This window comes from Callionymus lyra, chromosome 10, assembly GCF_982586985.1.
Source record: "Callionymus lyra chromosome 10, fCalLyr1.hap1.1, whole genome shotgun sequence".
Lineage (NCBI taxonomy): Eukaryota > Metazoa > Chordata > Actinopteri > Syngnathiformes > Callionymidae > Callionymus > Callionymus lyra.
This window is the reverse complement of record NC_141827.1, coordinates 11788503-11803908: the sequence shown is the minus strand read 5'-3', so window position 1 is coordinate 11803908 and position 15406 is coordinate 11788503. Positions and strand designations below refer to the sequence as shown.

Here is a 15406-nt window from a genome sequence, read left to right as displayed (position 1 = left end):
GACTTTATGAATATTCTTTGTTTGTTGTGACACAGCAGCCTCTTGCAGCCAATACATGCAGAAAACATTATTACCTTCCAAAGATGTTACCTTCCTTTCGGCAATGATATTGTTCTTATCGATAGACAGTCTAGATTAGACTTTAATGATGCATGGCTTTTTTATATTGCATCCGATGGCTGGTAAGAACTCATCATAAAATGGTATGAAAGAAGCGTATTTTTTTTTAGAATTCAATCTAATGCAACCATTATGTGTATGAAAATGATTTTGATAAATTCTTAATCATGTTTTTGTCAGGACCAGGCATTGTGTTGTTAATGTAAACATGAAGAAAAGGAGGGGGAGAGCATGTGTGTGTGGGAGACGGTAATAATAATAATAATGATAATAGTAATTAGTTACAATGTTCATTAACCCACTGACGGGGGCTTATAATACATTAACTAGTAATTATAAATGAATAAATAAATAATTTTGTCTTAAGATCAGGACCCTGTTCATCAGTCTAGCCTTGCTTAAACAGAAAGTACTTTTATAGTAAAGTAGGACTTGGATCGTCAAAAGAACAATGTTCTAACTTTGTTCATTCCAACAGTCAAAAAGCCTGTACTGTCGGGTCAACAGACAAATCAGTGATTTACAATCATATGGAAAATCAAAAGTGTATTCATTGTAAAATGAGTCTTACAATGTGTCCATCTGGCTTGTGTCAAATGTGCAAACTTACAATTATTTAATGATGGCTGATGATGCTACACAAAGCATTTTTTTATATATATTTTCAGAGCCCAGTATGAGGTCCACTTTAATGTATAACCTTTTGCACAAAGTTCGATGAAACCTCACGTAGTTTTAAGCAAAAGCTGCCTCATTTTCTTCATCAGATTTTACTGCTTTTCTTCATCTGCCCTTTAAAATTACAAAAATGATGCATTTATTTTTTTATTTTAATTGGAAGAGTAAAACAATATTCCTGCCATACTTTTACTGATCATTTTTTCGTGAAATAAAGAGCAATGATCGACTGTTTCATACATAAAGAAATGATGGATTTACTTGCAATAAAACAAATAATATTTCACATGTTGTTGTGCTTTATATTGTTTTCGGAGTTGACACAATGAGGAACCAAGCGAAAAGTGGATGAGACTTTGATGCACCTCTAGATTAGTGTTGATCCGTAGCATTGATAGAGAAAATACATCAGAGAAGGATGAGTGTCCTACTCTCTCAGAACTCCATTGGCTCAGGAAGTGGAGCTATGCCCTGTGCAGATCCCTTGAACAACATTTTATCATCTCTCCTCCCAGGGGGCATGGGAAAGGTACTGGGTTATATTTTGAAACATACATCTCAGTGATCCTAAGGAGGATGTAATGACTAGCAGAAGGAAACCGTAGGCCATGACAAATTCAGACTAAACAAAAGCAGCCTAAGGCTACTGTCTTGTCTTGCTTGGCTGAAATAAAGCGTGGCATCTAATTGAAATGTTTTGTTAATGAAATACATTCTCATAAACTTGTACATGTTTCCGGATGTCCCAGTAATAAAAAACAATATATGTAGAAAATTTTGTGTTAAAATGGAGTCTTGGACAACTTTTTTTACAGCATCATGTTTTGTTATACTGGCACACTGACTTTCCCTGTGTTGATGTTAAAGGAATCTTCTTCTGGAAATTATATTTTTATACATTAGCTTGAAAACAAAAAATGCATCGACTTTAGCAAAAAGACACATTTTTCCTAAAGTCAGTTTTCCTCATCAAAATGAATTGTGAATTTGTGTAGATATTCTTGTAGGTTTGTTTCAAGGACTTCTACAGAACCTGTTAATTTGTATTCCAGAATATGCCAAAATGATATAATGTATATTGTATACTGTTTATAGTGTTTTATACATCAACATTTTCTTGTACGGTTAATTTTTGGATGCTCCCAGATATCTTATTTCTTTGTTTTTCTCTTTACAGTTAATCTACTGGACACAACAACATTCACAGGAGACTGGGGCTGGATAACATATCCATCCCATGGGGTAAGGTTGCAAAATGATTCTCAAGATGCTTTCTTAATGGTTAGGAAATATACTTGGACCATCCCACAAAAATAAACAACACAGGTAATACATTTTCAATTAGGACCATAACTGCTTTAATGCTGCTATGAGTGAAAAATGTCATGCATGGCTGATATGTTTTATTTATTGCTGCAGACATAGCGAGGCATTTATGGAGCACAGGTCAGTCGGTTTATAGAGTTCATGGTTGAAAACGTTGAGACATGTGTATGTGCTCAAGAAGAAAGACTATACTTTCAATGCAAGGGGTTTTTGAAGTGAAGGTTGAACGTCTTCTTCAGCTTCTTGAAACACTTCCCAGTGGCCTTAAGAAAACTTCCACCACCGGGGCCGTGCCACCACACCAGGTGGTTTGAACTACCTTAACAACCTTGTTTCCACCTCAAAAAGCATGTTGGCGGGATTGAGAAGTTCGGCATAACATTCCTTCATATCCTGAATAAAGGTCTGCTGTATTTTATCGCCAAAATACACTGCTTCACTACCAAAGAGGTCGGATGGTGGTCCAGAATCATTAGAGTTGTACGAAAATTCCACCTCAACGGCCTCAGCAAAGTCTTTCCACAGCCAGGATTATGTCCAGCTACTGCCTCCAGCCACCTTACATCCACATCTTCAGTCAGCCACCTCAACAATTGAGACACGGAACATGTAACATCATACTCAATGTCCTCTGCCTTCCCCGGGACATGGTTGAAGCTCTCCCAAAGGCTGGAGTTCACGCTCCCCCTAATGCATTTTGGTCTGCCAGTCCGGACTGACATTGGCGCCAACTCACTACCAATTGGTAAATGGTTTTCCAGCATCACTCACCAGTAACTCCAAAATGGAAAAGTGTCCAATCCCTCTTAAGAGTACTGGTTCCAGACCCCACACTGTGAATCCAGATTGGTCAGAATATTTCCCGCCATATATCCAGTAGCTTTTTAGCAACTGGTCTATGAATAGGTCTTGATCCCCATATAGTTTAAAATGACGTTTTCTTTCAATCTTTAGCGTTTTCTTTTAACTTGTGATGTGAGTCACCTGCTCTACCCACTTTATGAAGTGTTTTTGGACGAGTCAGAAATAACATTTTTTTTAAATAGAACGCCACTAAATAGTCGCGTCCAGGAAAGCTTGTTAATTTCCAAGCCGTGCAAAGGTTAACCGTGTTATAGATAAAAAAGGGTGATGGAGGGAACACTGTGGCAACATTAGCATATGATAATGCCACATTTTGAAGTCTACGTGGATGAATTGCGGACCCCTGCTGTGATCTTTGTCGGAGTGGTATACCACACTGTCCCAGATCCCCTAAACTGTCAAGAAAAGTGGCAGATACGCAGAACACAATGCGGCCTACACAACAGAAAGGCGGAGTGGTTCATTCCCCAGGAGACGCTTCTGGATTCCCTTTTAAGTCTTGCAGTAAGATGCAGATCATTGAAATCATGGTTTAATGAAGTGTGTGCTGAGTGAAACTTGGTCAGTTTGGCAGGTCGATATCACACTGTGAAAGAGCCAAGTTATTTTCATTACCCACTTGGCTTGGTAGATGTGGATAATGGCTGTTGGTTCAACTATTTGACCCAGCAGATTGGGTTGAAGATTGAAATTTGGAAGGGGAAGGAATGCAGTCTAACATTATTATTACAGGAAAATCAAGAAGGCGAGATAAAACCCAAACAGTGGTAAAACATTTGTTAGAATATTCTGCCTGAATTTGCTATTTGCTGGATTAGATCGGTAGTCCGACAGTTTATTCACTGCAAATATAGCTGAACATTGTCTCTCTTTCTAAGTCTGGCACTAACATGGAAGAGTGTCTTCCAAGGTCACCATTTTGTGATGGTAAATGGGACCTCTGTGGAGCAGCCATTACTTTTAGGAGCTTTTGACACATGATTCTAGGAAAACTGTGTATTTGATCTGGTCTACCTATTTGTATATTAAGGTTCACAATGTTTGATGCATCATGATATAGTGTATTCATTTTAAAAAGCCACTAGATGGCAATATCTGCTTTTTTAACTTCCATGGGATCATTTTTACCGAGAGTGCCATCTAGTGGCCTTCCAAATTGTATCATGATACAGCATCAGCTGCCTGAGACCTCATCAACCCATTACTAGGGCTAACCAATCTTGAAAATATTAAAATCCATACCAGAGTTAACCATTACTATCATCTTTGAAAGTGTTATTCAAGCAAGCTTTTTTTGTATATAGCTAGTTAATCTGCTCAGTGAATAAATAAACACTTACAGCACATACTGCATAACACTTAATTTAATGTACTGCACATACTGAATTACACCTAATTTAAAGTTATTTGAAGATTATTTGTTCAAAAAATGTTTCACTGACACATGACACATAATAAACAGGTGACAATTATTTTTTTTTTATGAGTTTTGACCATAGTTCATTAAAGGTTGACAGGTAGAAGGCAGGGAAATAAAGGCAGGTTTCATGTTTTAAATATGTGCTAAAGTAAATCGATTCTTTATCGAAATAGTCTCTTCAATGTGTAGGGCAATCATTTCTTGATACCTGCTACGATACTTCTTTTCGATACCAATTTTACAAGATCAGTTCCAACTAAAATAAAATTACATTAAACATACCACAAATCTTAAGTTATTCCTTCAGCTAATCTCAAGTAAATATCCACTCAAAGCTTAGGGAAAAATAAAAGAATAACTTGTGAAAGAACATTTGCAAACAAGTGCCAAAACAATACAATACTACCTTCTACCTTCTTGAGAAAGTAGTGACATATCTGGTACACAGACAAATATGCTCCGACTTCCAAAACCTCCATCCTTTTGATTTAGTTTCAATCTACCTGTTTGTATCCAAGACATAGCAGCGACAGATGAAGGGGAGTCTGAGACTTGAAATAGGGGCTCCTCAAACGTTCACAGCAGGATGAGGACGACTGCAGACCGTTCTTCATGCAGTCAAACATGGAACAATTTTCTGCTCTTGAATGGATTCTGTGCTCATTCAGGTGCAAATTACTCGTATTGCCAGTCTTTACCAACACTTTGGACTTTGCTGGCATTTTTCCAAGACAACAGAGATAGTGGTGAACATTATGTAGATATGGTGAAGCATTTGTTTCGGCCGCCGTGATCTTGTTCTTTCAGTTGTTCAGACTGAGAATCATGGATACAGATTTACATTGGGTGTATATATGTTGTTTCATTATTTATTTAATATAGATGACTACGGGTGCACAGTGGCACAGTAAGTAAGTAACAAGTAATTTTTATTTATATAGCGCTTTTCCAGACCAGGGTTACAAAATGCTTCAACAATCAAAACAATATTAATAAAGTATATACTTTAAAGGTCAAGATAACACTGATAACACAACAGGAGTTCCAGAAAATCAGTGGTTAGCGTGATGGCTTCACAGCAAGGAGTTTGTAGGTTCTCCCTGTGTTGCATGGGTTTACTCCGGGTACTCCGGTTTCCTCCCACAATTTAGAAATATACAGAGGTTGATTGGGAACTTGAGGTAATTGTTCATAGGTATGAGTGTTTGTGTGATGGTTCAGACTGGCGTCATGTCCAGGGTGTCCCCCGCCTCTCGCCCGATGAAACTGGGATAGTTTCATAAAGGATTAAGCAGCATGGAAGATAAACGAAGAAGATAACAGACACATATTCTGCACAATTTTTGACAGCGTGTGTAGTTGGAAGTTGCTCATGAGTTGGACCTTTGGATTTGGACACCAAATTCACACCAAATCCGGTTGCTGAGCTGGAAATGTTATTTGAGCATATTTATTAGAGTATTCATTAATTCTAAAAGAGGGTCTTGCTTCATTTACTTGACACCACCGATTTAAAAAAAGTATCATTTTGGGGATTCAGAGTCACTAATTTAATACGACAACATGGCTGGACTGGTAATCAGTAGCGCCGGGCAATGTCTTGTGGGCCGTCGCATATTTGGGTGATCAGAACATTAAATTAATTTAAGCAAGCGATGTTCAAAACACCAAAGCAGCAGTTTTAATTATCAGGTTTCTGATCCAATTAAATCTATTAGCCCTCTAACTCATGGGCAGACCTCCTCAGAAAGAAAGCTGCCCATTGGTTAGTAGTTATGTGGTCCAGCTCTAAAGGCACATTTCTTCCAGGAGATGTGTCACGTCAGTAAAAATTATAAATATGCTTATATTAATGAATTTAAAGGCAAGAATCAAAGAGAAAAAGATAAAACCTAATAAGATTAAGTGAAATGACGAGCTATGCATCCTTATCAGTCACCAGACAGAAAACTGTCTGTGATAATGAACTGTTAGACTTGCAGCTAAATTGCTATGAACTCTATATAGATATACAATATAGAATATTGACTAAATTACTCAGAAATGTCCAACTATGTCTTTAAACTTGTTTTTGTAATGTCATTAAAATTGGAATAAACTTGAGGAGGTTATGACACGTTTTAGAACTGTTTTCATCTATGATGAAAAAAGATGCTTTACTCAGAGTCAGGTATTCCTCTGATCCGAGTTAAAGTGATACTTCACCCAGAATTCAAACTTCACTCATTTTCTGCTCCTCCTCATGTCGACTAAGGGTTGGGATTATTTTCAGAGTAGTCTGTTCCTTTTTAGAGTTATACGCGAAAATGTACATTGATTTGAAACGAAGCGAATGACGGTTCAGTGGTTCCTCTTTATCTTCCTCCAAAAAGACACTTGCAAACATCCATATACCTCAGAGGTGCTCGTAGAATAACAATAATATCCCTGGAGTACTTCTGGTCTGTATCACTTGTTGTAATTTAAACTTCTGCCTTATACAAACTTAAAATACAGACCTGTTTAATTTCCTCTCGTCGAGGCTTCAACACAAGATGGAGGTTACAGATGTGAGTCAAGGATTAACAACACATGTCAAGGCCAACAGCTTTTCTAAACTATACTGACTTTAAATCGTGTCGATCATGGATCAGGTGATGATCAAGTTTAAGGATCTCAAAAGAAAACTCTCATCAGCATTCAATAAATCTAGCCAACTCATTATCTGCCTCTACAAATGTTATACTGAGCGATTTCTGCAGTAGAAATGTATTTAAAACATTCATCATGAACCAAAGTTGTCCAGGCATTTGTGTGCAGCGAAGGTCCCTCACATACAGACGCACATGGGCTTCAGACCAGTCTATTTGATTTATGTACACCATTTCTATTTTAAATATATAATTATATTTGATTGTGTTTCTTTCATTTTCATTCATTTGCAAACCCTAATTTATTCAGAAGTACGTAATATGATATGTATGTATATATATATATATATATATATATATATATATATAATGAGTAGTTTACAAAAAAGGTGGTGTTCTAAACACTTGCATATTGTTTTATTTTTGCTGAAATACAACAATGGTATTTCAGCATGTTTAAGTACTAAACACCTTGAAACATGTTCAAACAATACAGTGCAAATAACGTAATCATTTTGGTCACAATAACTGTTTAACCGTTACATTCCTGTCTTTATTCCTGAAACATTTTTTATTGAATTTTGTTATTTTAGTGTTCATGGTTATTGAGACTGACAGCTGCAGGGTTGTTTGTTGTCACTTTGATAAAGTATATTTCACCAACTTGTGTTGCACAGTGTCTTATTTTCGTGCAGGTTAAAGGGAAAACAAAGTTTACAAATGAAATTCATGTTCTCGAAATGCCGTTAAAAATTGAAACACTTTCAAATTCAAATAATTACCAACTTTGTCATTTCATTTGTTGTCATTTTTTGCTTTATTTAAAGCATGGTTAGTGTTATCTCATAGAAGGGCCAGAAGGTTCATGTTTTTACCACTGGTATAGGATTAGGTCATAAAAGGCGGATCGGTGGATTAAAAATTCAAACTTTTAATGCATTTTTTAATTATTATTTCTACATCTTATAAACTTATTTAATAACAGAAAGGAGCATTGAACCATGTCATTTCTTCTTCATGATTTTATCATTTTAACATTTTCTCACTTGCGACTCTTTTAAAATATACGTATCTAGAAGAAATTGATTTCAATTCTCGCTTAATGCAAACTGAACATAAACTCTTCATTTTCATTTAACAACCACTTTACTTTCTCAACTGCTTATGTGATGACAGTAATTGTTGCTAATACTTTGTTTTTGAAGGTATAATTCCGTAAAGGACGGATTCAAATTTTGTGTACCTACCTATCTATTTTATCTTGACCTTTAAAGTATATACTTTATTGAATATTGTTTTGATTGTTTAAGCGCTTTGTGACCCTGGTCTGGTTCTGAACTCATCATAGTGTGCTAGCTAAATCCTATTAAACTGACTACACCAAATAATTTTGAATGTCTCGTTGAATTCAGGTCAATGAAAGACAGTTAAGATAAAATGGTTTTTTTCTCAAATTAAATTAACAATGCACAAGAAAGCTTCCGCAATATTTTAGCGTTTAACAACATTATCCTCACCATCATTTCCCCCCTTACTTGCCTTCACTTGGTTACAGACAATATGTCTACCTTTCTTATCTTGATAAGAAAGGTAGACATATATAGGTAGAATATATTGTCATGATCTCTACATTCAACGTTCTCTTCTGGCAGACTTCAGCCAAAATTGCTTATAATAATAGGATAGTCAAAATCCTCCACCACAGAAAGCTGGGAGTCTGATGTGTAGGTGAGATACTGCAGAGAAGCTCTGATGCTATAGGGTTGAATTTAATGTTGCGCCTGTGCTCGCTTCAAATTTGAAAGAACAAATAAAAAGCATGTTTCAGCACTTTTCACCCAATTTAGTTAGTCCCCGGAATCTAAGTAAATCACTTACAGTACCTAAGGCAAAATTGGAGATTGCCACATGGCTGTTGGAATTACCTAAGGGACTGCTTTATAATCGACTTATTTGTCGTTATTTTCCACCAAAAGCAACGATGTGGTCAAGAAAACTACACCACATAGAGAATAAACCATGATCATTAGCTGCAAACTCTTCAATAACCTCTTCTTCTATCTTGGTTCTGATCGAAAAAACAACTTTGTCTCATACTCATACGATGTTTATTTTCTGCTGACTCGCTTCTTTTTTCTCGCCTTCAAGCGGAGTTTTCATTACTTATGCTGCAAACCAACCATCGCCATGTCTGCGGCTCACCAGACCTTCACGCCGCTCGCTGCAATTTTTGCCGTCCTAGAGAGCGACCGGAGGAAATGGGTTTTCGCAAACAAACCGTGGGGTTAAAGTTGTGAATGGAGAGAAGAGAATAATGAGGGAAACGGAAAGGTTATAAACTTCACTAATTAGTCAGGGTCTTATCTAGTTCAAGGGCACTTTCAATTTAGCTGATGGAGATGAGAGTATAACAAGAAGAGAAAGGGATGAGACCACATCTTAATGAAGGTGCTGGTGTTTGGCGAGTGGCACGTGTGTGTGTGTGAGTGTGTGTGTGTGTGTGTGTGTGTGTGTGTGTGTGTGTGTGTGTGTGTGTGTGTGTGTGTGTGTGTGTGTGTGTGTGTGTGTGTGTGTGTGAGTGTGAGTATGGAGCCTGGAGGGCTTCCATGGAAACCCGGATGGTGGGTTTTTAGCGGGGCAGAGTTCAGGTGGGATCTTCCTGGGGTCGACACTTTCCCTTTCAATTATTTCAATGTTGCTGCTAAGAGCCCGACAGATTGGACCATAGGGAACATACGATGTTATATGTTGCCGTGGAATACTGATCTCTAATGCCTTCTAAAACAAATCCAAAATCGAAACTCGAAAACAAGACTAATTCAAGGTTTGACTGAAATGCCTGAAAATGTATTTGGATTCATTATTAATCAAGCAATCAATTAACATAGATTATTTATCATCATTTTCAGTTATTCATTTATTTAATCAATATTTGTCTGGATGTGGTGTGTCTATATTGATAATGGTAAATTTGTTTCACGAAAGTGACCGTTATATATATATATAATGGGATTTTTTTTTTTACAAAAGTCCATCCTTTTTTCTTTTTTTTAATTAATAATTATTCAAGTTTTGCCCTGTGCATTAACTTGTTTCTTTAGCATGACTCAATCTTTTTTTAATCAAGACAAGATGATGTTTTCTTCACAGAAATAAAGCAATTTTGTTAAATACAATTGTTGCAGTTGCATGCAAGTGAAAAGTGGTTTAAGTGTTTTTTTCCAAATTGGCAGACAGATTCTCTCTGCATTATTTATTTTTAAATCTAAATCTCTGGGGGTTTAGGAGCAATTAAGAGGTGAGACAGACCCTGGTCTGTTGAAGGCGTTTTACAAGTGACTTACTCACTCATGTGCACTGGTTATGAATCTGGCCAAAGACACTGAAAGATAATTTGATTTTTTTTTCCTGCAGCAAAATTACCACAATCAGTGGTTCACCTCAATATTTCTTGTGCGGTGTAAATAGTTCATCGCTGTGTTTATCCTGGGATGAAGAAGCTTGCAAAGGTCCCCAGATTCACCGGTTCAAAACGGCTTAAAATTCCTGTGAGTTGTTCTCAACTCAACCGCTAAAGCCAGGCACATGTTTCAACATCGCCCAGATGCTTTAAGAAGTGCATGAGTGTTGAGGCACAGTAACAAATGATTGATTGATTGATCATATTTGAAAAACTCAACACGAATACCACTGTAGTTTCAGTTTGATTTTTCTTTTTTGCCAACAGCAAGGTGGTAGAGCAGGGCAGCTACAGTTTCTCTCGTCTGAATTCATGATCAGAATCCTTTGATCCTGAGCCCCAAAAGCTTTATGTGAACGTATAAAATCAAGCTGAATACTCAAAGTATATGACTGATAATAATATTATGTCATATGTTAGTAAGTAAGTAATTAGTATAAAACAATCATAAGGTATTGATAAACTATATATTGATTTGAATGTTGCTCATAACTACATCTACCCTTAAATCCTGATTTAAAATCACATTTAAAGTTCTGGACTTTTCTCTGTGTCTGATAAACACTTAAGGTTTGAGGTTCATCAGGATGTTTGCACAGCTCCTCCGAGTAGCTGCAGAAAGTGGATGAGACAGAGACAGATTTGAGGAAATCAATTGAATTTAATTGACCGTTTAAATGGTAACTACAATGGTAACTTACCTGCAGCTAAGCGGTCCTGCCAGGATAACCAGGTGGTGCTACAATGCACACAAAATGAGTCTTATAATTGGAAATGTAAAATGTCACATCGTGAATTTTAACTTAGGACTCATTTAAATGTACCTGCACACTATTAAGTAAACCATACATGGAGTATATGTATCATTGATAAAAACCTTTTTGTAAGAGATGAAGAAACGACATTCCTGCCCGACTGGAGTGACGCTCACATGATTAATCTGTAGTCCAGGCGTGTTGTGTGATAATGTGATGGGGGAGCCTCGCCTCGGTACCGACGCTCAAGTGGGATATAGACACAACTGTAAAAATGATCTGCTGGATATGAATTTGAAAGAACGTTGAGAATGTTTCTCTCTTTTCTCCCCTCTGCCCAGTGGGATGCCATTAATGAGATGGACGAGTACTTCACTTCGATCCACACGTACCAGGTGTGTACTGCTCTCGCAGCTGAATGTTAGATCAGGTTTCATTATCGCACGTTTCCAGCAAAATTTAAAAATAAACGGTAAAGACAAGATGATTGATACTGTGAACAGTATGTATATGCGAGGCTGAAACTCATACATATCTCATGCCTATGAAGACACAAACACACTTATACACAAACACACACAATAATTTCTGCATAATATTTGTGAATACATTTCTGTATATGTTAGTGTACATATTAACATACATTTTTACAGCCATTAAACAGACAGACATTGTAATAAAATGTTTATTTGATGACCAATTAGGGAAATAAAGTAATATACATAGAAGTTTGAAGCTTGTTTCGTCGTCTCTTTGGACAGAGTTTAATGCCTGCCATGTGTTGTGTTCCCACCAGGTGTGTAATGTGATGAGCCCGAGTCAGAACAACTGGTTAAGGACCAACTGGATGGCCCGAGAGGGAGCTCGCAGAATCTACATCGAAGTCAAGTTCACGTTAAGAGACTGCAACAGTATGCCTGGAGTCCTCGGCACCTGCAAGGTACAACTGATACTTTCTAAGTTCTTTTATTGTCAAATATACATGTATCAAGACATACAGCATAAATGAAATTGTAGTTTTCTCTGACATACGATGAAAAACATGAAGATGGTTGAAAGGAAATTAAATAAGACATTCAAAAAATAAATGAATAAAAATAAATAATCAACAAAATTAAATAAATAATCAAAAATACTTAAATAATTAACTAATAAACAGAATATCAACAAAAAAACAAAGTTAATGCACAGGTAGTTCAAGCAGAGGTGAGAGTGACAGGGAGGGAGTTGAGTCCCCTGACAGCCTGGTGGAAGAAGCTGACCTTTAACCTGCTGGTTCCTCCTCCTCTCAGCTGCTCTCAAGATGCGCTGCAGCTTCTTGCGGCAGGACATGGTGCAGGCGCCGTACCACACGGTGATGCAGCTCGACATGATGCCTCTGTAGAAGGTGAACATCAAGAGTGGTGGGGCTCTTGCTCTCCTCAGTCTGCGGAGGAAGTACAGGCGCTGGTGGACTTTTTAGACCAGTGATGCTGTATTGTGGCTCCAGGACAGATCCTCAGAGATGTGCACACTCAGGAACTTGGTGGTAGATGCCTGGTGTGCACTCTCCTGAAGTCCACAATGACCTCCTTAGTCATCTCCACGTTCAGGTGGAGATTATTGTCTTTGCACCACGTGGTCAGCCTGTTGACCTCACTCCTGTAGACCGTCTCATCCCTGTTGTTGATGAGACCCACCACAGTTGTGTCGTTCGCAAACTCAATGAACCCGGTTGGATCTGGATGATGGAGCGCAGTCATGGGGTCAGCAGAGTGAAGAGGAGGGGGCTCAGCACACATCCTTGGGGGTGGCCCCGGGTTGGGTGAGATGGTGCTGGAGGCGTTACTGCCGACCCGCACTGCCTGTCCAGCCAGTTGCAAAGGGAGTTGTTGAGTCCCAACTGGTCCAGTTGAGCTGCCGGGGGGTGATAGTGTTGAATGCTGAGCTGAAGTCATTCTGACAATTAAGGGTTTTAAAAGTCTGCCCCATTTTATCATTATAGCGTAGACAAGAACAAACCATAAACGATTGTGAATCCTGAGTCTTTGGGTTATTTTTAAATCATTAGTTGACAGAACAGCCTCCACGATATAACTGCCTATTTTCAGGGCGTCAAACCTTTGTTCAAAGAGGGTTGTAAGTAAGTAAGTAAGTAAGTAATATTTTATTTATATAGCGCTTTTCGAGACCAGGGTCACAAAGCGCTTAAACAATCAAAACAATACTCAAAAAGGTACATACTTTAAAGATAAAGATAATACTGAGAACAACACAGGAGTTCGAGTGTTGCTTTTCTTTACTTCAAATGTATTAAAGCCGAGACATTCAGTGCCGTATCAATCTGAAGGTGATGTAGCATGAAGGAAACATTTCTGGTCAGAATCCGAAGTTGTTTTCAAGAGGATTGGATTGAATTTTAACAAAATAATCAGACAATGTTTATCACAAATATTGGAAGAACAACACACATGATTTTGTTTAGTATAGTATACTGTTTTATAGTATTCACTATAAAATGGAATGAATGAATAGATAATAATGATAATAAAGTGATAAATGTGTAAAACTCAATAAAATAAGCATCTTCATTAAAGTAGGAATAAACAAGTTTAATAACCAGATAGCAGACGGGTAGGATGAGTTCTTGAACCATGAAGTTCTGGTCCTGATAGATTTTAATCTCCTGCCTGAGGGAGGCGTTCAAGCATGTTTGAGTTTATGTTTTTTTATACTGGGTGAGAGGAGGCTGCTGCAGTCCAAAGACAGTCTGATCAATCTCATTTTCTGAAGGTACTATTCAATTTAAAATGGTCTGTACTTGATCAGGGGTCATTGATGTGAGTATCTAAACAGTTAACAGTAAAAATGGATGTGAACTCATTGAAAATGTATGAGTTATGCTTCATATGAAGCATCCATTTTGCTGGATTTAAAGTCAAGTTCAGTCCTGTCACTGTAGCTCAATGATATCTTCTGGAGCCGTTTGGAGTCTCATCTTTCCATCGAGCATGGCCGTACAATGAGGAAAAGTAATTTTAATTGGAGGTGTACAGGTTGTGTAGATTTGTTACTTGAGTTCTCATGTATGAATAAAAAAAAGTCGCGCCTCTGGTTCAGCTTCTTGTTTCTGTCACATAGCAGTGAAACAAACTAGCATTTCCACGGATGGGATTCGGTCACCCTCCATTGTCCCGATCTCTCACTGACAAGACAGCATAATCAAGGAAGCTCCCCTAAAACAGAGCTGAGCTGCTGGACAGGCAGAGAAATGATCAGAAATATAGCGAGAAGTATTTGAACAAAAAAAAAAAGATTCTTGGATTATTTTATTTATTTGTACCTACTTTTCATGGGAGTATGGCTGAGCCAAGCTTTGCATGTCCGAGTATCAAATGTATTACGTATATTTAATATGTTTATTTATGCAATCCAAAAAGTACAAGCACTAACACGCGGTTGATTCTTATCTTGGTTTTTTTTTAAACTAACAACACACATGCAAAGAGACACATCTCCCCTGATATACAACACGTTTAATTAACACATAAATCACTCCACGTGTTTGGCTTTAACCCCCTTTAAACAGTGCACCAGGAAAACGGTTGCTGCAGTCGGTGCTTAGTATCACGCCGGGATGAACTACAGTTGAAGGAGTTTGAAATATTAACATATGAAACAATAGAATCACTTTGCGCAGATTCTGATTTTTGGAATGAAGGAAGTGAAGCTATTTGATATAGAAAACGGATGACTGTACTTCGGCAATAATCAGTCATAATCACTCTATACTCTAAACTACTCCCTTTTTTTTAAATATAATGTTCTTAAAAATGTAGTTATGTCTTATGTTTAGCTACATCCGGTCCTTTTGGATCTTAATAGTGATCGGCTTCAGCTGTGGCATGATAGGATGTGTAAATCTTAAAAAGTCTGTGCTTCATGATCTTCGGCTCTGATCCACTATTTCAACCTGGTGAGGTTTTTAAAACGAGAGCACCATCTGGTGGCCTTTCAAACTGTTTCACGATACAGTATTAGCTGACCCACGAAGCTTCATCGACCCATCAGCAGATCTTAGTTTTAATAGGTTTCATGTAGTGAAGTTCATCTATTGATGGATCTCAACTCCCTGGTCTGTTGGTGTCAACATTAAGATCTTATTTACAATAGT

General features: G+C 37.5%; 1 protein-coding gene across 2 annotated transcripts in view; it reads left to right on the top strand.

Annotated features, from left to right (window-relative positions):
* epha8 (eph receptor A8) overlaps positions 1 to 15406 on the top strand; it is an 84025-nt gene that overhangs the window by 22052 nt on the left and 46567 nt on the right. For both annotated transcript variants that reach the window (XM_087801758.1, XM_087801757.1), the window contains exons 2-4: positions 1976 to 2040; positions 11595 to 11648; positions 12050 to 12193. In XM_087801758.1, the coding sequence (XP_087657884.1) occupies positions 1976 to 2040; positions 11595 to 11648; positions 12050 to 12193 (263 nt within the window). The remainder of the gene's footprint in view (positions 1 to 1975; positions 2041 to 11594; positions 11649 to 12049; positions 12194 to 15406) is intronic.